This window comes from Orcinus orca, chromosome 2 (genome assembly GCF_937001465.1).
Source record: "Orcinus orca chromosome 2, mOrcOrc1.1, whole genome shotgun sequence".
Taxonomy (NCBI): domain Eukaryota; kingdom Metazoa; phylum Chordata; class Mammalia; order Artiodactyla; family Delphinidae; genus Orcinus; species Orcinus orca.
This window is the reverse complement of record NC_064560.1, coordinates 188,294,811-188,315,281: the sequence shown is the minus strand read 5'-3', so window position 1 is coordinate 188,315,281 and position 20,471 is coordinate 188,294,811. Positions and strand designations below refer to the sequence as shown.

General features: G+C 56.7%; 1 protein-coding gene across 10 annotated transcripts in view; it reads left to right on the top strand.

The window, feature by feature from the left end:
• Positions 1-18,477, top strand: part of TTC7B (tetratricopeptide repeat domain 7B) — a 238,036-nt gene extending 219,559 nt beyond the window's left edge. For all 10 annotated transcript variants that reach the window (XM_049706983.1, XM_049706986.1, XM_049706981.1 and 7 more), the window contains one exon: positions 17,503-18,477. In XM_049706983.1, coding sequence (XP_049562940.1) covers positions 17,503-17,724 — 222 coding nt within the window. In that variant the 3' untranslated portion in view covers positions 17,725-18,477. The remainder of the gene's footprint in view (positions 1-17,502) is intronic.
• The last annotated feature ends 1,994 nt before the right edge of the window (positions 18,478-20,471 follow it).

Genomic DNA, 20,471 nt, shown 5'->3' with positions numbered 1-20,471 from the left:
ACTCCGATGGTGTCTGACAGTCAAGGCGGCCTTGGTTCTCGAGAAAAACGTGAACTGTCCCCTCTTGATGTCTCCTGGAGACCTGATTCTCTGGCCAGCTGGCAGCCTCCCGGGTTGGGGGGGCGGGGTTGGGAGGGGGATAACCCAAGCTGATAACAGCAGTGATTGTTCCTCCAAGGAATCCTGGACACACACACACTCAGCCTGGGATCTGGCCTTGCCGAGAGGTCAGTCTTGATTAGATCCGTAATTGAAATGCTGGCTGATGTCCTTCCAAATGAAGCAGCAACTGCTGGCCCAGCCCCACGGGGGAAGCTGTGGGGTACGATGCTGCGTCTTTCTTCATAAACAAAGGCGTGAAGCAGGCCTGTTGTGGAAAACGGCCCCTCCCCTGTAGGGACCCGGGTCCCCGCAGGTTCTCTCTGATCCTCCACGTCCGGGCAGCGGGCATCCGGGCAGATGCAGGAGGCTAGAATCAAAGTGCCAACAAGCGATCCCCGCGGGGACCTTGCAGAACAAGCGAGAAGCAAAATCTGCTTCTTCCTAAGGACAAACATGCATTTTTCCAGGCCTTTCAAAGCCGGGCAGGTCAACGGAGTTATACCTGGCTCTCTAATTAGGACTCCCACAAGCTGTTAGGTTCTGTACCTGCTGCCTGGTGTCTTACACAAAGGGGACGAATCTGCTCCTGCCTCTGGAATGATTAAAGCTGCAATCCCATCCTCCTTGCTGCCAGCAGCCCCTCCCGTGACCCCTCCCAGCAGTCACCCCCGACCACCGTGCACCCACCCACGAGTATGACAGGACGCAGCCCGGTGTACAAGAAAGTTGGCTTTAGGGAAATGCAGGCTTAGGAGGCCATGTTGCCCAACGATCCTTTGGAGACTGAACGGGAGAAGACAAAGGCCAGATGTCGGAGGCGTTATGAGGGCGTTTCAACGATGCCTTAAGCTTCCCCGAGTCAAGTTGCTTGATGACAGAAGAAAACGGGCCTCTTTTCTCCCTTTCTGTCCTCGATCCTGGAGAAAATAGTATTTTTGTGCTGACCCCGCCCAGCCATCAAGGTAACATGTGCTTTGGCCGACGGGGTGCACGCGTCTCAGGGCACCAGCATCGCCTGCCTTTCTTGCCCCTCTCTGCTCTCGTGGGGGGCGAGGAGCTCAGGGCTCCTGCCAATTAGAGGACGCAGACGGTGCCTGCGGGGCTGGTGGGCTGCTCTGTTCCCGGCTTCCCAGCTCCGCCTACAGTGATGTCCTGTGAACTCAGCCGCGGAGGGAGTATTTATACCACGGAAAGTGGCAAATGCTACGCATCTGGGGTTTTTTCTTTCGGAGAGCAACTTTACCAGCACACGGCTGGACTCCGATCCAGATGGTTTAGTGGTTGGGAGGGAGGCAGAGGAGAAGGGGGAGCAGTGGACATCGGCAAAGAAGAGCACAGGTGTCCCTGAGTCAGGACTTGCAGGCGCAGGGTGCTTGGGGCACAGATGCAGTGGAGCTCACCTCACCACTCTCCGCAGAGACAACAGCTGAGAGGAGGCAACGGGGAGAAAGACTGAGACTCAGAACTGCCCGGGCAGGTGGCCGGGAGGGAGAGGTCGTTAGACTGAGACTCAGAACTGCCCGGGCAGGTGGCCGGGAGGGAGAGGTAGTTAGACTGAGACTCAGAGCTGCCCAGGCAGGTGGCCGGGAGGGAGAGGTCGTTGGTAGATCTCACATCTTGGAGCCAAGAAGACCCACGTTTGATTTCTAGCTCTACCAACCATGGGCGATTCCTATGACCTTGGACAGTTTGGCCTCTGTCATGCAGAAATGAGAATTCCATCCTTTTTTTTTTTTTTTAACATCTTTATTGGAGTATAATTGCTTTACAATGGTGCGTTCGTTTCTGCTGTGTAACAAAGTGAATCGGCCATACCTACACATACATCCTCATGTCCCCTCCCTCTGGCGTCTCCCTCCCACCCTCCCCATCCCACCTCTCCAGGCGGTCACAAAGCACCGAGCTGATCTCCCTGTGATCTTCCGCTGCTTCCCACTAGCTGTCTATCCTTATAGGTGTTGTGAGGGCACCTGCCCAGCACGTAAGAGCTGCCTAGCAGGTGTTAGGTTTCTGCACCTTCCCTTTTCCCAAGGAAGCATGGCTGTGAGAACTGAGGGTGAGGTGAAGAGGTCCCCAGGGCCCATGCAAGGTGGACGTTAGGTCCTTTGGGAGAAGGCCAGGGCTCGCTTCTCAGCAAAGTACCCCAGTCGAAGAGCAGGGGGTGCCCGAGAGGGTTACCAGGAAGCTGAGACCAGACCCGCTCAGCTCCTGGGGCAGCGGAGCCCGGGGCAGGTCCCCACTGGCTGCGAGCGGCCACCTCTGTGGACCCAGTGAGTGTTACCTTCCCTAAGTCCACACACGTGAGAGTCGCAGGAGTTGAACCACAGGAGCGATATTTGCAGTGGCTGTAACTTCCTCCTCCGATTGCCTGTCTCCACCCAGGCGATTGGTCAACCCCTCAGGGATCCGCTGGGGAGCTCCCTGCACAGGCACGTGGCCTGGAGAAGCCTTCATGGCCCTGGGCACCGAGGCCCAGCCCTGAGGGCCTCTGTTCAGGGGAGCCACCACGTCACTGCACCCTTCCCATGGGGGCTGATGGGGGAGTTTTGAGGAAACGGCCCTAATCTTGATGCTGTTTACTCTGTGTTGAAGTGGTCAGTGGTAAGAGCTCGGCTTTGTGGGAACAGAGAGCGCGGGCCAGGTTGTTCCATTTCCCCGGCAGCCACGTGGTTCCCGGTGGCAGCTGCTCCCCGCATGTCCCAGGACGAGGCCTGAGGGCCCTGGGGAGAACGTTTATAACAAAAGCCCAGGCGAGGAAGTCCCCATGTCCGAGCAAACTGCCTGTCTTTCTTTTCCTCACTGCAGCATAGCTTCCCCGGGCTCTGTCCTCCAGGCTGGCCTGGCCTGGCCCAGGGGTCCCGGAGCCCACACCTACCTTCCTGCCCGCACTCCGTGGGGTGAGTCCTCACGTTATTTGTGGAAAACGTTTTTTCCAAGGTTTATCAATTCCTGTCCTCCCGTCATCAGAAACTGTCTTATCATTTCTGTTTGTTCCTGTGTAAAAATGGAAAAATTGTTCATGCCAAACCCTGGCGGGGATGGGGGAGGCGCTCGCCCAAATGACCGCATCCTCCTTGGCGGAGAGTAAATCACCGCGCTCACGTCCCGGCGGGGCCGGTGGGGAGCATTGTCCCGCTCCAGCAGGCGGGCCTCGGGTGGGCAGCCCCCGGCTGGACCTGCTGGAAGCCCGGTCGCGGGAGCACTTGGCCTTGAGGCGTCATGGTGGCCGTCGTGTAGCTGACGTTCTCCATGATATCCCCAAGGAGCCTGCAGGGCTGGGGCCTGGAAGCCCTCCCCTCTGCTCCCCTGCTCCGGGTGCCATGGAGGGTGCCAACCCTTCTTAGGGTGGGCACTGCCTAGACTGGAGTGGGTGACTGAGCAGGGAGATGACGCCCATACACAGGCATCTATTGAGTGCCTGTAGTATACTGAGCACGTGCCAGGGACCGGAACTGCCTTTCAGTCAAGCAGCATTTACTGAGTGCCCACGGGGTTCCAGGGCACTCAGGTCCCCAGCGTCCCCAGGGTCCCCCACAGAAACAGAGCAGAGCCTGCTCTCCTCTCTTCTGCCTGGGCTACTGCGCCGCAGTAGGGAATGTGCCTCTGGGGCCACTCTCCTGTTTGTGTCCAGTTTTGCTGCTGGAGGGCAGCCCTGCTCTGGGCCTCTCCTCCCCCGGGAAGCCCTCCCAGCCGTGCCGGCCGCTGCCCCTCGCCCCTTCCTTTCACACTGTGGTCGGTTACCCTGCAGACAGCAGGAAAGAGGCTGCCCTGTAGTGTTTTCTGCTTGTTCCTCCAATTAAACTTTAAGCCCTGAAAGAATAGATAGGCATCAGGTGTGTAGTGGGTGCTCCAAAAATACTTGGTGGGTGGGAAACTCTCCCAAACCCTAGTATTTTCATCTGGAGATCATCTACTCCACCCCTTCATTTTCTAGGTTGGGAAAGAGGCTAGAGAGAAGGTTTTGCCTAAGTTGGACAGCTGGCGGTGGACCACGGAGCTGGCCTGAGAGGGCCTGCCCTCCACCAGGGTGCCGGCCCAGGGAAGGCCAGGACTTCTTGCTGGAAGTAACAGGACCGGCTTTTGCTTTCATTGTTTGGTGGTAAATGTTCAGACTCACGTACAGTGACACGCCAGTCAAAGGTGTGACCCTCCCCCACCCCATCCCCCCATCTGAGGACAGGTTGGGACAGAGGCCTGATGAGGGTGTGTCAGGGTCGTTGGGAAGGGATCTCAGCCTGGGACCTCAGGAGTGAGGCTGGAGTTTCTAGGACCCTCCCACCCTCGGCTTCTCCCAGGAAGCTCGTCAGCTCAGCAACGAGGTGGTGGCCTGGGAATCGTCTTTCTGACCGTGGAGAACCTCCACTCCCCACTCCAGGGCTCTGGGGTCATGTCTCCCTCCCCATTCCCACCAGCTTCTGGAAGAGCCAGGTGACTGCCTGGGCTGCTGTTCTCACCTGTGGAAGCCCTGGGACCCCACGGGGAGGCTGGGCCCAAAGCAGGACCCGGTTTACTCTCTGGCCGGGCTGCACAGGCCTCGAGAGGAACGCCATCTTCCCAAACACATCCGGAGTAGCAACAGCCTCCCCTGAGGGTGGGAGGCTGGGCCTCGGCCTCCGGGGGTGATGAGCACCAAACTTTCCACTGTGTGGGTAACTCAGACCGTGGGGAAATGCTGACTTCCAGGCCACCCCTTGCTCTTGTTCCTGCCTGACTTGCTGTTGGGGAAGGTGGATATCCCCCTTGTTTATTATTTATAAATAAGTCAACCAGGGAGACGTTTAAATAAGTCAGCCAGGAGTCTCTTGCCCATTACCAATGGAAAAGTATGGGCACGGGGAGCCGTGTTAGCACCCACAGAAAGCATTGGCTGGGGCGTGGCAGGTCCCACAGCCCTGGGGCCAAGCTGTGGCTTTCTCTCCCCTCAAAGCTGGCAGCTGACGTTCCCGTTCACACTGAGACTCTGAGCTAATAGTTGCAACAACAAAGCACGTGATTCAAATGGCAGAGTGAGGGAGGCGGGGCTAGAGAGTTACCTGGAACGTTACCAAGAACTGTCCCAGGTTTCAGAGTAAGGACGATGCCCAGGATCTCCACAGCTTTCTGGGGACACCAAAGCTCCCCGCTTCGCCCCTCGCCAGGGCCCCCGCCCAGCCTGAGGTGCAGAAGTAACCCCGAGATTCCTTCTCACGGGTGTCCCTTGATGCTGCGTGGAGCTGGCTTGATCTGACATTTCTTCAGTTAGGTCAGCGTGCCACGCAGAGCTCTGGAGATGCTCACGCTGGCGTTTCTGAGCGCGAGCTCGTTGAATTTATGAGTGCCTCACCTCGGGCTGCGGCCAGTGTGGAGCTCACCTGCCCGGGCACAGGACTCCCTGTCACCCTGCCGGCCTGGTCTCCGAGGGTCCTGCCTGCTGCAGTGTGGGACACCCAGGCCTCAGGACACAGATAAAAGTAATTCCACCCCCAGGGCTAGGGGTCGGGGCAGCACTTGGGGTAAGGAGAGAGAGCAGCTCCCAGCCTGCCTTTGCGCTGGTTTTCAGGGAGGAAGGAAGCCGACGCCTCCTTAGTCCTTCCAGCGCTCGAGTCAGAGAGATGCTCAGACATACTGATGTTGAGGTGATGTCATCCTTCTGTTACTGAGGTCAGCTCTCCCTTTTTTTCCCCTGACTAGCAAAATCACCACACCATGAACTCTGAAGGGCAAGTGAAGGGGCGCTGAGTTCTAGACAGCCAGGTTGCAGTCGGGGCCAGGGGAGACTGCCAAGGGCACAGGACACCCCATCTGTAATCTGGAGTCTGAGCTCATCTTCCAGCAGAGATTACAGGTGGGGGATGGTTATAAGATAGCACAGCCAGTGGGAGGGATGCTGCTGAGGTAACGTCGCAGGGAAGGGAGCCGGGCTGCCCCCGTCCCAGACTGAACGGGCGTGCCGTGTGAGTAGCGTGCCGGGTAGGGTGGGCGCTCTTCACGTCACACAGATGAGGGCAACGCTGTCAGCCCCTCTCAGGCCAGGCGCTCTGGTGGTCCCCTGGGTCTGGAGAGCCCATAGTCTGGAAGCCACAACGTGCAGGAAGGGCCTGCGCTGCCCAGGCAGGCTGACAGAGCTGGACGGGGATGTCATGTCCCCAGAACTTCTCCCCCAAGGAGGATTGCTCCCTGGACAAACCAGCCACGAGCTGTAGGGTCAGAGCCAGTGAACCCAGAGAAGGCTCTTGGCATGCGTCTAAGCTCCCTGTATGCCCGGTGCCCTCTCTAGAGATCCTGGTAACCTGACGTGCGGCAAAGAGCCCTGAGCTGGTCCTTGGGAAACCTGGGTGCTGGGACCCAACTCCCAGGGCCATTTCCTCATTTCTCTGTCACCTCTAAGGCCCCTCCCCGGTGTGCCTCCCCCAGATAGGAGCCTGCCTACCCCAGACCATTCAGGGAGAGCCACTGTCCTCCAGGAAGAGCTAGACACGCAGGGCCAGGTACCAGTTTACGGGAAGCTTTTAGAGGTGGAGGCATCGGATCCGATTTGGGGTGACAGTGCTTCACCGCTGTGTGGCCATGAGTGATCACCCCAACTATGAGCTTCTCATTCGTTTTTTATAAAGGGGGGAGCGTCATGTTTTCTCTCCTGGAATGTTCCCCCTTATCCTCCTTCCAGCAGCCTGGCTCTGTTCTCGATGTGTCCGCACGTGAATGACAGTCCTGCCCTGCTCAGGGGGCTCTCAGTCTGGGGCAGGACCCCCGGCAAACCAACCCCTCCAGGCCAGAGAGAGCAGGGAATGTGGCCAGGGTGTCGGCCTGTGCCTCTGAGCGCCCTGCGCGCCACACAGCTCCCGACACCGCGGTGCTGGATCATCGCAGTACTCAAAAGAAGTTTGCGGAAGGGAGAGAAGAGCTAAAAACAGCCTTGGTTGTAGCAAAGTGAGCGAGCCCCGTCCTGGGAACCCGGGAACTGGGATGCTGTTCCTCAACTCACTCTGTGACCCTGACAGCGTGCGTGCCCACCCATGGCCCCCTTTCCCGCCTTTGGAGGCGCTCACGTGCCCTTCTGCACACGCCTGAGCGCCCTCCCGACGCCCTGCTGCAGATGCGACAGGCTGTGGGCCTTCGGTGCTTGGAAGCTGCTGGCAGGCCAGCTGTGGTTCCTCCCTGAGGGACTGTTCCCTAGAAGCCACCATGATCTGTGGATATTTCAGCACTGACGCCGAGCTACCCAGTTTCAAAGAAATTAGGCCAGAGGAAATTTGGGGCCAAGGGCCCTGAGTCTGTGTGACATCCACTGGGGGCTGGACGGGCCCTCTGGCTCGGGCCAGACTTGCCCCCCCGCTCACCGCTGGTGTTTACTGCCTGACGGCCCATTGCTCTGCTAATCGTAGAATGAGCTCCTTCAGAATATTCCACACCATCCTGGAAGAAAGCAGCTTCGAAAGATTCTGCCAGTCAGACGCTTAAAAATAAAGGAAGAGCCCCACGCGCGGTTTTCTGGGGCTTAACGGCTCCTTCTGAGCCCGCAGTGAGGTCTCCTTTGGGCGCCGCCCTCAGCACTAGAGTCCAGTGAGATGGGGGCAGGAGGGTGGGAGGTCTGAGTTTACCATTCCTCTAAAGCCCTGAAGTGTGTGTGTGTGTGTGTGTGTGTGTGTGTGTGTGTGTGTGTGTGTGTGTGTGTGTGTGTGTGAGAGAGAGAGAGAGAGAGAATTCTGGAAGCTTTCTTCAGAGCCTGAAAGGCTATAGGGCAGAAAGGGAGGGGAGGGAACTTTTCTGCATGACTCCAGAGGACTCAGCAAACATCAAAGAGTAGGAATTAGATATAAAGCCTAATTAGGGCTACACATTTTTAACCAACAGTTCAGACTGCCCACCAACGGTGTGGGCGGCCTGGAGAAGTAGTGAGCTCCCCGTCACTGGAGGGTGCAAGCAAGAGTGGGAGGCTGCCTGTCGGGGACTGCAGCAGGGATTTCTGTCATAGAGCAGAGGCCCAACCCCCCCCGCCCCCCCACCCTGCGCCAACCCCAAGGATTTCTGCTTCCATAGCTGGTTGGCTGCTGGCTTCGAAAAACAAGAGGTTTTTGAAAAATTGAGCTTTGTTTCCTTCTGAGTTGAGTTCAATGCTAGAAAGGCCTGGTCCCCAGAAGGTTCATTTCTTCAAATAAAACATTTGACCTGGAAAGGGGCCCCCACGAGAGCATAGCCTCCTGCAGCCGCCAGGCGTCCTGGTGAGCAAAGGTGTGGGCAGCCTCTCAGCCACGTCTGCTCATCCTCTGCGGGAGGGAGGGGAAGGGCTGGGGGTCTTTCCCTCCTCCCTCTGGAATACTCAGCACCATTTCACAGCACACACTGCTGAGGGAATGGCTCCCAGGGTGTCTGCTTAGTGCCCAGACCGCTGGTTCCTCGGGCCGAGGCTCCTCTCTGGGTGCTGCACCCCCATGCCTGTCTGAGGACATGGGGGCATTTGGCCTAGTTGACTTGAAGTGGGGTGGGGGACGGAGCCACCTCGTGATTTGGTTCTGACACCGGAGCAGGGAGGCTGGGGGGATGTGGAGGACGGAGGCCACAGGGGTGCCAGGAGGTTTTCTCGTAACGCTTGTCTCCAGCCCCAGAATACGTGGAAAAAGTCTGGCTACCGTGGAGGCCTGGTCCCCACTCTCCCCCCCGCCGCCCCCAGCTTCTCAATCCCACCAACCCCAGTCAGGAACCATCCTCAAGGTCACTGTCCAGAACTGGCCCTTCCCCGGGAGCCGCTCAGCCAGCACTGCCCCTCCTCTTCATGAGGACGTCAGCGGCCCTTTGTTGCTCTGAAGGTCAGATGGCCTCATGAACGCTCTGTCCCCACCTGAGGACCGGGGCGGCTAGGTGGGACTCTGAGACCCCCAGGTGACGGTTGCAGCAGCCGTGCACATGCCCTGCTGTGTCCTGGCTCAGATGAGTACATGGTTCTCAAGAATGGCTAGCTTTGGCCTTTGGGGAAACTGGATCAAATTGAGTAAAGTGGCAAAGAACCAGCCCCTCCCCAAAACTTGAGATCTGTTGATAGGAAAACTGAGTCCCTTCTCCAGGGCATCCTCGACTCACTCTTGACGGCCTGTGGAAGGCTCTGGAGCTCCAGCGGGCAAGGGGCTGTAGGAGGTAAGATTGCAGACGCCCTCGGCATCAGCCAGGATCCCTAGGATGGGGCTCCTTGGGGACTCCTGGCCGGGTTAGGCGGGGCTTCCGTGGCTGCCATAGTTGCCAAGATACACACACTCGGGCCCCTGGCAAGCCAGTGCGATTTCTAAGCACTCAAAGCAAACAGCAATGAAACACAAAACAGAGCCCAGTGTAAACCAGGCCTCACCCAGAGCTGCTGGAATCCAGGTGAAGAAGCTGCAACCCCGCCCCATCCGAGTATGAGTTCAGTTCCTCTTCAAGGCGTTGTTGGAAAGCAGGGCGGGGCTCAGGGCTGCCCCCTCGCTGCACCCACAAAATGCTCGTGCTCAGAACCAACAGTGCCTTTGATGCTTGCAGAGAAGAGCGGGCCTCCCTAGGCTTGGCATTCAGAGCTGCTCCGAGGAAAGCCTTTCTAAGTCGGTTGTCTCCTTGTGGTCTTCTGATTTGAAAGAAAAATAGTTTTGAGAACACCACCGCTACCACCCTGCTTCTCTCTGATGGATTGCATCTTCAGGAAGAAAATGCAAATACCTGAAGAGAAGGGACGGCAGCGCGCTGGGTTTTCTCACCCAATGTGATGTTTCAGCTGGTGCTGACTCCCAGACCAGCCGACCTATGGCCTCTGGGAAAGGGTGGGAGCTCGTGTGGGGTCCCTGTTCCCTCTTGGGGGCCTGATAGGCTTCCAGAAAGCCCTGGCTCTGCCGTGCACATACAGCTGTGTTGAGGGTGGTGTTAAAGCACTGGGCTCCGAAACTAAAACTCTGGGTGCTTGCCACCAGGCCTCTCCTCCTGGCACCTTCAGGGGTCGAGCCCACTCTGCATCCAGGGGCTGTGGCCTTGAGCAAGCCTCTTTTCCTCTCTCGCCCTCTGTTCCCTCATCTGTAAGAGTGTAGGACCAGAAAGTCTGTAGGTGGGTTCTGGGGTTTTCTTGGGGAGCGGTGTCAGATCTGTGGTGAGTGAGCAAACAGCCTGAGGGCAGGCCATGGCAGCCCCTGGGCTCCAGCGGGAGCCGGGCACCTTCTCCCACGGAGCTGCTCCCCTCCCTCCCTCAGCCACCATGCTGATGTACCCGGAAGGCGGAGAAGGCTCTGAGTGAGCGGGGTCTGACTTGGGAGTGTGGACAAGGGTGACCTGAGGCCAGAACTTTGAGGGGCTCATTAGTCAGAAGCACTAGAAGAGGCCATGCCCACTTCTCCCCTCCCCACCATCACACAGCATCCACCCCGTCCCCTTTTCCATCCTTCCATCCATTCAACAGACATTCACCTAGAACCTCAGCTGTGCCAGGCCCGCTCTAGGTGCTGCAAAAGCAAAGGCAAATCAGATGGTCCCTGCTCTTACAGAGCACCAGCCCAGAGGGCATCAGGGATGGCAGTGACGAAGCATCTAACCGTGGGCGTCCTGGAAGCCCTCCCTGCCCCGCGATCGTTAGGAGGAATGATAGCACTCATAATCATAATATTGATGATGGGGACCATTCACCGAAGGTTTATCATACTGAGTACTTTACAAACTCTGTCTCATTTAGGCCTCGCTGCTCTCCCGTATTTTAGTATTTGTCCCCATTATACAGACAGAAGACCTGAGACCCAGAGAAGTTGTTCAAGTCAGTGGAGCTAGGATTCAAACCAGTTCGGGGGAGCCTAGAGCCCGTGCTCCTGACCTACCCTCTGCCGTCTCTGAGCGATCCACACCTTTCCCTGGCTGCTGGTGGGTCCCTCTAACTCCAGAGCCACCAGCGGTGACGAGGGCCTGCACAGCCTGTGTCTTGACCCCCTGACACACCTCCCCCAGCCAGCACAGCCACAGCTCAGACTGCAGCCAGCTCAGCAGCTCTGTCATTGTCCCCGAGAGTAACAAGCTGGGGAGACAGGCTTTCCTTTAGCTGCCATCACAATCCCGGGGTCCTGACAACGGGAATTCCACCAGGAGGAGGCTTAACTATCCTTATCCAAAGCTCGGAGGTGCTGGCTTGCCTTGAACGGTCCCAGCAGCTCAGGTGCAGGCCAGGCCCTGGGAAAGGCTGCAGATCTGGTCATTAGCCCCCATCCAGGATGGGGCCCCTGGCTCACGGGTGCCAGGGAAATCCTTCCCCCTCTGCAAGGCATGCTGTGGTGGGGATCTTGCGGCGATGTTATCTCCCTGTACCTGTGCGCCTAGGGGGACAAGCAGGGGTCTGAGACGCCCTTGAACCCAGCGAAGGGCTGACTTGGCACTTGGGCAGAGCACCACAGGGATGTCTAAAATCTCCAAGGAGCTTTTTGTCCTGCAGCCCGGCTATTGGTCTCCCGGGACCGTGGACAGACGTCTCTGCAGAGCCAGGGCTGCAGCAGTGGAGCCTGCACAGGGCTTCTGCACGGGCGCCCTCAGCGTGGGGCAAGGTGTTTAGTCCTTGAGCAGCTATTTTCACACACGCGTGAAAGACATGAATGAGGAAGATGCTAATTGGCTTCAAACTAGCCAAGTCCGTTTTGTCTCATTTGAAATAACAAGTTTAATTTAATCCCTTATTTGCAACTTGGTGCATCGCCAAGATCTTATTTGTACAAAACACCTGATTATAATAATTACAAGCTTGGGGAGCTGCCTCCATTTGTGTCTGGAGAAAGGGACTAATGAGCTACCTCCTCAGCGGTTCCCGTCTTCTCAGAAGGCCAGCCCCAGACAGCTCCCCACCTCCAGAGTCTCCAGAAACAGCAGGGCTGGCAAAGGTGGAGGCCTGTTTGCACATCCTCTCCAAGAGAAAGGGAGCGGGCCCAGTGTCAGGAGCACGGGCGGCAGCGTTCACGTCTCAGCTCTGCCACTTACGCCCTGCCTCAGGCAGGAGCCAACATTACCTGCTGAGGCCCCGAGGCGTAGACGTGAGTGAGGGCCTTGGCACGCCGGCCGAGGCGTAGCCAGCGCCTGGCACATAGCTCGGTCGTGTTAGGATGGTCACCAGGCCCCAGCTTTGAAAGCAGGACTGCTTCTTGCCCACATCGGTGTCCCCAGCACGTGGCTGGGGTCTGGGCAGTCACTCAGTGAGTTTTTGTGATTTTGATGGGGGGGTACTTACTAAGGTAATGAAATATGTCAGTCATCGAAATCTCTGTCTCCTGCCAGCCTGAGGGCTGGAGCTGGGAGCCGTGTGCCTCTGGGTAGCCCTGCCTAAGGTAGGCAGTGTAGCCTGGGCTTTGGGGGGAATGGGGATCTTCAGCACTTCAAGCAGATGGACTAGAGCCCCAGCAGCAGGGGTCCAGGCCGGGACCGACTAAGGTTGGAGAGGTGGACGGGGGCTGGGGGCTATGTCCTGCAGAAATACGTGGGCTGACAAATCAGCCTGGATGAACCCAGAGGTCTGTACCAGGAGAAAGTTGGACCCAGCTGGTGGTGAGACCCAGCTGGTGGTGAGATCAGTGGCCTCTGCTCTTTGCAGAAGAGAGGAAGCAGGGGGCCTGAAGGATGAAAAAGACAGCAGGGTCCTAATGCATAAGCGCACATCAAAGCCAGGGGAGGCCTCTCACAACGTAGAGGGGCTGGGAGGTGTGTCAGTCCTGACAGCCAGGCCCGTCCAGGTCCCATCCCACCTCTGGCCAACCTGCCGGCAGCGCTGGCCCAGTACAGTGACTCAGACCCCAGCTGGAGCTTGTTCTGGTTGGTCTCCTCGTGTGACTGATTTCTGAGCTGCTCTTGCCTCACTGGGGCACTGGGGAGAGGCCGATTTTTCATTCCCTGGCCAAGCCTGAGCTGGCAGCCCCTAGCAAGTCTGATGTCTCCCCGAGCTGCTCCAGCTTTAGGAATTAGTTCCACTAGACAGATTGCTCAGGAAGCGTCAAGGTCATCTGGAAATGGTAGCCTGTTCGTACATTCGGAATATAAGTCCAGGAATGGGCTGGAAATTTCCAAGCCCACGAGAACACTAGAGACTCACAAAGGCCCTTAGCTGTCCAGCACTGAGGGCGACGGGTCAGATTAGTCCAGGGGCTGGTTCCTGCAGGCATTTTGGGGGGTACACTTGCCGCTGCCATGTACCCTAGAGCCCCCAAGATAGGGTAGATTCAGCAGCCTGCCACTTTCTAAACAAAATTCCCAGCAAAAGGACTGCCCCAGCAGAGTAGGGGCAGGTCATTGCTGCTGAGAACAGTGACCTCCGGGCCTTGCTGGACCAAGGCCCTGGTCCTCCTGGGTCTCCACATCTCATTGGTCTGCCTTCCGGCTAACAGCAGCCCCAGTCCTTTGGCGGCTGCAGCCACCCCAAGCCTCAAGGTCACAGCCGGCCTGTGGGCCACCAAAGGGAGGCAAGGAGCCTTCCGGTCCTTGAGTGAATATACAGGATGCTCCCAAACAGCAGAAAAATAGGAGAAAAGCTGTGCCCTGGAGAGGAGCCACCTCCCCATTGTAACCGCGGGAAGGAGCGACAGAGCCGGCCGTCAGTGGTCAGAGAAAGTGGAAGGGAGAGACAGCATGGCAGGTGCCCGTTTACTGTTGCTCAGATGTAACTGGGTTAGTGCCTGAGGGGCACCGGCCTTGTCTCTTAAAGTGACAGAGGCAGCAGCGAGCGGATGAGAAGCCAAGGTGGGGAGAACGGGGCTTTGGCCTCAGGAAGACCTGGGCTGGCCTGCAAGCTCCATACTCGTGTGCCCTGTGACCTTGGGCAAGACACTTGGCCTTTCCAAGCCTGTCTCCTTATATCTAAAGTGGAGGAAATAGGAGATGAGCCAAAGCCAAGTTCAAGTGTCCGGCATAGTGCCCGACGGGGAGACAGAACTCCGGGTACAGAAAGGAAACAGCACGAGGCTGCTTCTACCGCAGCAGAGCCAGTGGGACCTAAGTTATATTCTCCACCTGCACCAATTAACCAAGCATGCCTCTTTGTGGCTTACCAGGTGCCTTGTCCCCATCACCATTTGCCAAACACGCAATCTGTGCCTCCCTGCCTGGTAGAGCCGCTCAGAAAACGTGTGTGTTCAATAATTTGATGCATTGAGAAAGTCTTGCCTTGAAGGAACGCGACGGGACTCCTTCTGTAACCTTTAAATGCCTGTGTTTGCTGCCATTACCCAGACCCTCCTCCCTCCTCTCATTTCTCTGTTGGCTAAATCAGAATGTTCTAGCAGGAGTTGGGGCTGATAACCTCCCCTGGAAGAAAGGAGGCATAGCCCTCACGTCCTGGGCAAGTGGCCTCCCGTTCTTTCCACCTGACCTTCGAGGTTGGGAAGTGCAGGTGTCAAGCTGTCAGGTTTTCTCTAACGGAGGGCGGAGGGCCGGAGTAGGGGGGGTGCCACCTGGGAGAGGGATGCGGTTACTCCCCACCCCACCGTGCACACCACACCCGAATGGCCTTCAGGGAGGCCCGAAGAGTTGGGAGACGCAGGTTCTGGCCCGGCTCTGCAGTAAGCAGCTTGTGCCAGGGCAAGAGACCCGGAGCCTCTAGGCACCCTGGCATACTCACCTGCAAAATGGGGGTAGGAGGACCCAGTGCGTGAGAGTATTTTCCGCCGCATAGTAGGTGCTCCTCAACTGTGGGCTCTTTCTCCGCAGCAATAAAAGCAGGCCTTGCACGCAGGTGCTTCTGTGTCCTGGCCATGCCTGTGTGAAATTGCTCTGGAGTCCCCAGGTGAACTAAGCACTTGGAGCAGGGCCTGGTGTGCTCTAAACACTGTTAGCACTCGCTGCCGCTCTTATTATTGCTATTCATCCTGCCAGGAAGCCCGGGTCCACACTGAACGTCCGCCCTTGTTCCCTTATCCCCTCCTGGGTGGGTAGGGAGTCGGTAGTCTGGGGAGGGAGCCATGAGGAGAAAACCCTGTGGACGCGGGAAGTGCTTCCCTGCGGTGGCCTCATGTGCAAACAGGGGGCTTTCACGGTAGTCCCAGCAAACCTGACCCTGACCAGCCTAGGAAGGCAGCCGAAACCCAGCAGTGCTCACTGCAGAACGGGAAGGCCTTGCAGTCTGAGGAGAGCAAATTCCAGAAACCCAGTAAAATCCTAATTGCGAGCACTGGCTTCTGCCACCTCTTTTGTTCCGAAGCTTGGAACACCCTCCTGCCTGGCCCTGGCCACCCCCCCGGAGCCCCCAGCTCTGGCAGATCCAGTCCAGGACCTACTCGTACCCAGGGACTCCAGGGTGGACATTGTTACAGCGTATCTAGATGTTAATAAGAAAGGACACGTATGCAGTTTCCCTCTTAGAGAGGCTGGACCTGACCTTAAAGTCTGCAGCCTCTGTTGGCCTGAGGCCTCCTCTACCTCCTCACTCAGGGAGCCTCCCCGGGCTGGCTCCCCTCCCAGAGATGAGGCGTCACACCCTGTGCTGGGGCCGTGGGTCTCCCAGGCCCCGCTGACCGCAAGCTCCTCCGGGGTTGGCCTCACGGCTCCCATGCCAGCTGCTCATAGGTGCAGGCGACTCTGGGAAGTCAGGCTGCTTTTCTGGCTCTCAGACACCACCCCCAGGGCCACAAGCCCAGGGCAAGGTCAGCCAGACAGCCCTCAGGTGCTGGACACCGCCTGCTGAGGGCTCCTCCTACCCCGTCTAAGAGCTCATCTTGGAGGCCAAAGCCCTTTGGAGTGGGCCCACCTGGCCCAGGCTGCACGTCATGCCCTTGCACTGCCTGGGTCTGCCCCTTGCCCGCCGGTGAAGTACAGCTTTGAGGAAACCAGGGAGGACTCACCCCTGCCACACGTGAGGCACAGAAAGAAAGTACAGGGCCGAGATTTGAAGGACCGGTGAGTCAGGCCACATTCTTGGGCAGGAAGACAAAACACTGTAAGGATGTTAGGCTTCTCCACACTTTTAGAGCTTTCATGCAAGTACAATTCAACTCCCAAAGGGAAGACGCAAAGTGATTTTTAAAATTCATCTGGACTAGTACAGGGCAAGATTGTCAATAAATACACTGAAAGCGAAGAGCGATGAGGAAAGGCTCTAATCCCACCTGTTCAATCCTAATGTGGAATAAGGAAATCCAAACAGCACGGTGCTTATGTGAAAGGAAGGTGGTGTAGCTCATCGGAAAATTTAAGAAGCCCCCCCGCCCCGCATCTCTTGCAGTAATTCACTGTGTGACAAAGGCAGTGCCTCACAGGAATGAGGGGAGGGGGGAAGTAGCTAGTTTGTGTCCAGCCACGTAGAGGAGACCCACTGAGGTTTCCTATCTGCTGAGGAAGGTGGACAACTACGGGGGGGGGCGGGGGAGTCAGATCACAACAAATGGAATCCAAGGCATGTCAGTTCTTTGAAAGGATAACTGCCTAAGCTTTGAAGTGACAATCAATCAATCAGTAAATAACCAAAGATCAACAAATTCAACTTAAAAAACTAAAAACTTCTGTTCACAGAAGAAAAAAAACCCTCAAAAGTCAAAAACAGACTTTAGACAATTACGGTAACAGATGCACGTCTTCTAACGGGCATGGGAAATATTGAATATTTAACCTCAATTGTTATGAAAGAAATGCAGGTTTTGACAAGGAGGGGACAATCTGCACTTACAGAATTAGTAAAAATAAAGAGTAATGATAGCGGGGGTGGGGTGGGGGACGGACCACTGCAACTCTGTAGATGGCTCAAAACGTGACGCCACCCTTTGGGGATATCATTTGCAAAATATTTGGAGAACCCTAAAGAGTCTTATCCTCTGACCCAGTAACGCCACTTTGGGGAAATTTGTCCTAAAGGAAGACTCTCCAAATGCTTGTCCAGCTGGTTCCACTGAGCCTGTACAGGGCCTCTGGGGAGCCCACTGGGGACTCTGGCCCCCTCCCTTGTCCTACCCCCAGCAGTTCCTTTTTGTCTGTTTATACCCATAATGTGTGAGTGTTAGCAGTAAGATTCCATTTAGCCAAAGATTTCCGGGGCTATAAAAAACGCTTTGAGGGCTTCCCTGGTGGCGCAGTGGTTGAGAGTCCGCCTGCCGATGCAGGGGACACGGGTTCGTGCCCCGGTTCGGGAAGATCCCACATGCCGTGGAGCGGCTGGGCCCGTGAGCCATGGCCTCTGAGCCTGCGCGTCCGGAACCTGTGCTCCGCAACGGCAGAGGCCACAACAGTGAGAGGCCGGCGTACCGTTAAAAAAATAAAAAAATAAAAAGGCTGAACATCGGTAACTTCATACAGTTCATGGTTCGAGCGATTCTTTTGACTCTTAGCCCCAAGTGCAGGAAGAACTTGAACTTACGTTGTGCCCAGCCCAATGGAGATGCATGCCTCCCTCCAAGGAACGTGCCGAAACTCAAGGACAGATAGGAGTGCAGAGTGGTAGTCTCTCTGACTGTCTGTCTGTCTCTGCAGGCCCTGATCCTCCATCAGCTGGGCCGCTACAGTCTGGCCGAGAAGATCCTCCGGGACGCAGTGCAGGTGAACTCCACGGCCCACGAGGTCTGGAACGGACTGGGTGAGGTCCTGCAAGCTCAGGGCAACGACGCGGCGGCCACTGAGTGCTTCCTGACAGCCTTGGAGCTGGAGGCCAGCAGCCCCGCGGTGCCCTTCACCATCATCCCCCGCATGCTCTGAGCAGCGCCCCAGCCTCACTGCTGCCCAGGCCAAGGGGGCCCCGCCTGGGCGCGCTGAGGGTCGAGTGTGCGCACGAAGGCCCTGGATGAATGTGCGATTGACCACAGTAGACTAAACAAACCAACCCCTGATCATCGCTCTCTACGTGCATTTCTGTTGTCGTTTTCGCCAGCCCAATGATAGTTTCTGAACCTACTGACGTTGTTCAAAATGGATCATGTGCCATATTTTGTTAGCTGACATCTAAGTTTTAAGTAAAATGATCATGGAATTAATCTGCAAATGTAGAAGAATATATTCAAAGTTAAAATTCAGTGGCAGAACAGATTATTTTTATCAGAGCTCTAAAGAAAACTGTTCTCTCCCCACCATCACCACTCCTGCCCTACCCTTGGCCCAGAAACCAAATGTGAATTTTCTGTTTTCCGCCTCAGTACTCGTCCAAGCCAGGACACCAGCCGACAATTTCTTAGTTTTGTTGTCAGTAATTGTACCATGTGATAAATTACTGCCCTCACTTAGAACAAAGCCTGAGTCCAAGAATATTTATATTTTACCAATATAGGCCTGTTACAAGAGAAGGAAATATGAGTTATTTAAGTTTAACTTTTTTATGTGAATTCAGAGTTTATTTATCAATGGAAATATGTACAAAGAAGCTTCAAATGGAATATTTACCGACATTCCTTATACATGACAGACACTTGGCTAAATGGAAAGATGAAGTTAATAATAAAATGATTTTTAAATGGACCCATGGCTTGTGTTGTTCGTGAAAGCCCACAGACCCGAGAGAGGTTAAGGCTCAGTTCCTGGGGTGGGGAGCTTTCGGCGCCTGGGGGCCGCCCTGGACAGGTCAGCCCTTGGAACTAGGAGGTCCAGCCCTGATTTTAGTGTGGGAATTCACCTTTCCCAGCTCTCCCCATGTTGCCTGGGATTGGAGCATGTGACTGAGGCCTGGCCAGTTAACATCTAGCATTCACTTCTACGGAGGATGGGGAATGAGCGTGTGACCTGAAATGGTCCAATGAGAGTGGGAGCTGCAAGGAAAGAGTATCACTCTCCTGAGGGACCTAAACCTGAGAGGTGAGGCTGGAACTGCAGTAGCCGTCCTGCCACCGTGAGGAGAGGGCATGTAGAGGTTTGGGGGCCAGATGTAAAGTCAGAGACTCAGCCCAGCAGAGTGAATAGTAAAGATGAAGAACCAGAGAGGACTTGAGCAGGCCTCTCTAATCCCCCTGAGCTGCGCGGCTGAGCAGCTGTGGGGTGACCCCACCCTGCCAGGACCCAGGGACATGTGGAGAGCCTGAGCTCTGATCGTAGGCACGCTAAGTCTCAATCCCCCTCCCCCTAAGCTAGGCACAACCTCCCTGACTCACTAGGCAGGCAGGTGAGGGGGCTGCTGATGTCTGCAGAGAGACTGAAGGCAGGAGCTCACCGTAGGCAGAGCAGGTAGGTATCCCAACTTTAGCACTGGTCCTGCCAGGCAGCACCTGGAGCTGCAGGTGGTCATAAGTCATGGAATTTGCAACGTGAGACACTGGCAGGAAAGGACAGGTGCTCAGAGGGGCAGCAGCTAGCCCTGGCTGGAGGGTCAGGGCCAGCCTGCCGTCCTGTGCAGCACTGCTGGAAGAGACCCTCCCAGGTCAGGACCGGGAAGGCAGGAGGCCAGGGCCACCCAAGGATAATAGTCTAGGTATCATACCAGCCACTCTCTGCCAGGCTGGCTGTGTGCCAGGGCCTTGCCTTGGAAGGTCCTGCTCACGTCAGCCTGCGCAGGGGCGCTGGTGACGGCTGCTGTCTGCCTGTCCACCATCTGTCCCCTCCGTAGTGTCCCATCTCCCTTGGGAGAGCCCAGTCTCCACCCATATGGCTCAAGGATGAACACATGGGCCCGGCCTTTTTGTCCAGAACTCTACAGCCCCCAAGCTTAGTGACTGGTTCAGGTTTAGACATGTGGCCCAAACTTGGCCAATGGGAGGTCCCTCTAGCACTTGTGTTATGGAAATATTAGAAAAAACCTCTTTCTACTGGGTTTGACATCCTGATAGGACGCCAGCCTGGGGATGCGGGTGGCCATTTGGCACCATGTGGGATGGCCTGCCTGAGAATGATGCCAACTCAGGAAAAGAGTGAGGAGGTAGGGAGACTGGGTCCCAGGGTCATGGCTGGAACACGAAAGCTCCAGCTCCCCCCCCGCAGTTGGAAGGGAATGGGAGGGCGGGTGGGCCAGGGAGGGGAGATCGAAGAAGTGAGGGGAGAGGGGATGCCCTTCTTTAAAGGGAGCCAGCCCTCCTCCCCACCACCAGCAGCGGGGAAGGGTCTTGGGGACAGGGCCAGGTTTGGGCCTGGGCCAGGTCCCAGGTTCACTCTCAGGACCAGGGAGGGCTGTGAGCTCAGGATCTCCCCAGGTGGGAACCAAGGCCTCCTTCCCCTGGACCCCTTACCTGTTCATGGCCCAAGAGAGGGCCTGTGCATGTCCCTGTCTGTGACCGCATGGAACAGCCCCCAGAGTCCTCCAGATGGTCACTCCGAGCTCCTCTGTGGTCACATGACCATCCTTGGATGCCCCATCCCATCTGCCCCCCGGAAGTCCTGCCCTTAGCCAGGCACCCATCTCACACACTCTGGAGATCTTCGCCCTCCACCCTGTCTGCTCTGGGCACGTCGAGCAGCCTCTCACTCCCACCTCAGCCGTGGCCCCAGCCCAGCGGCCCCTCCCCAGCTCCCCTGGCATCGCCGGCGCG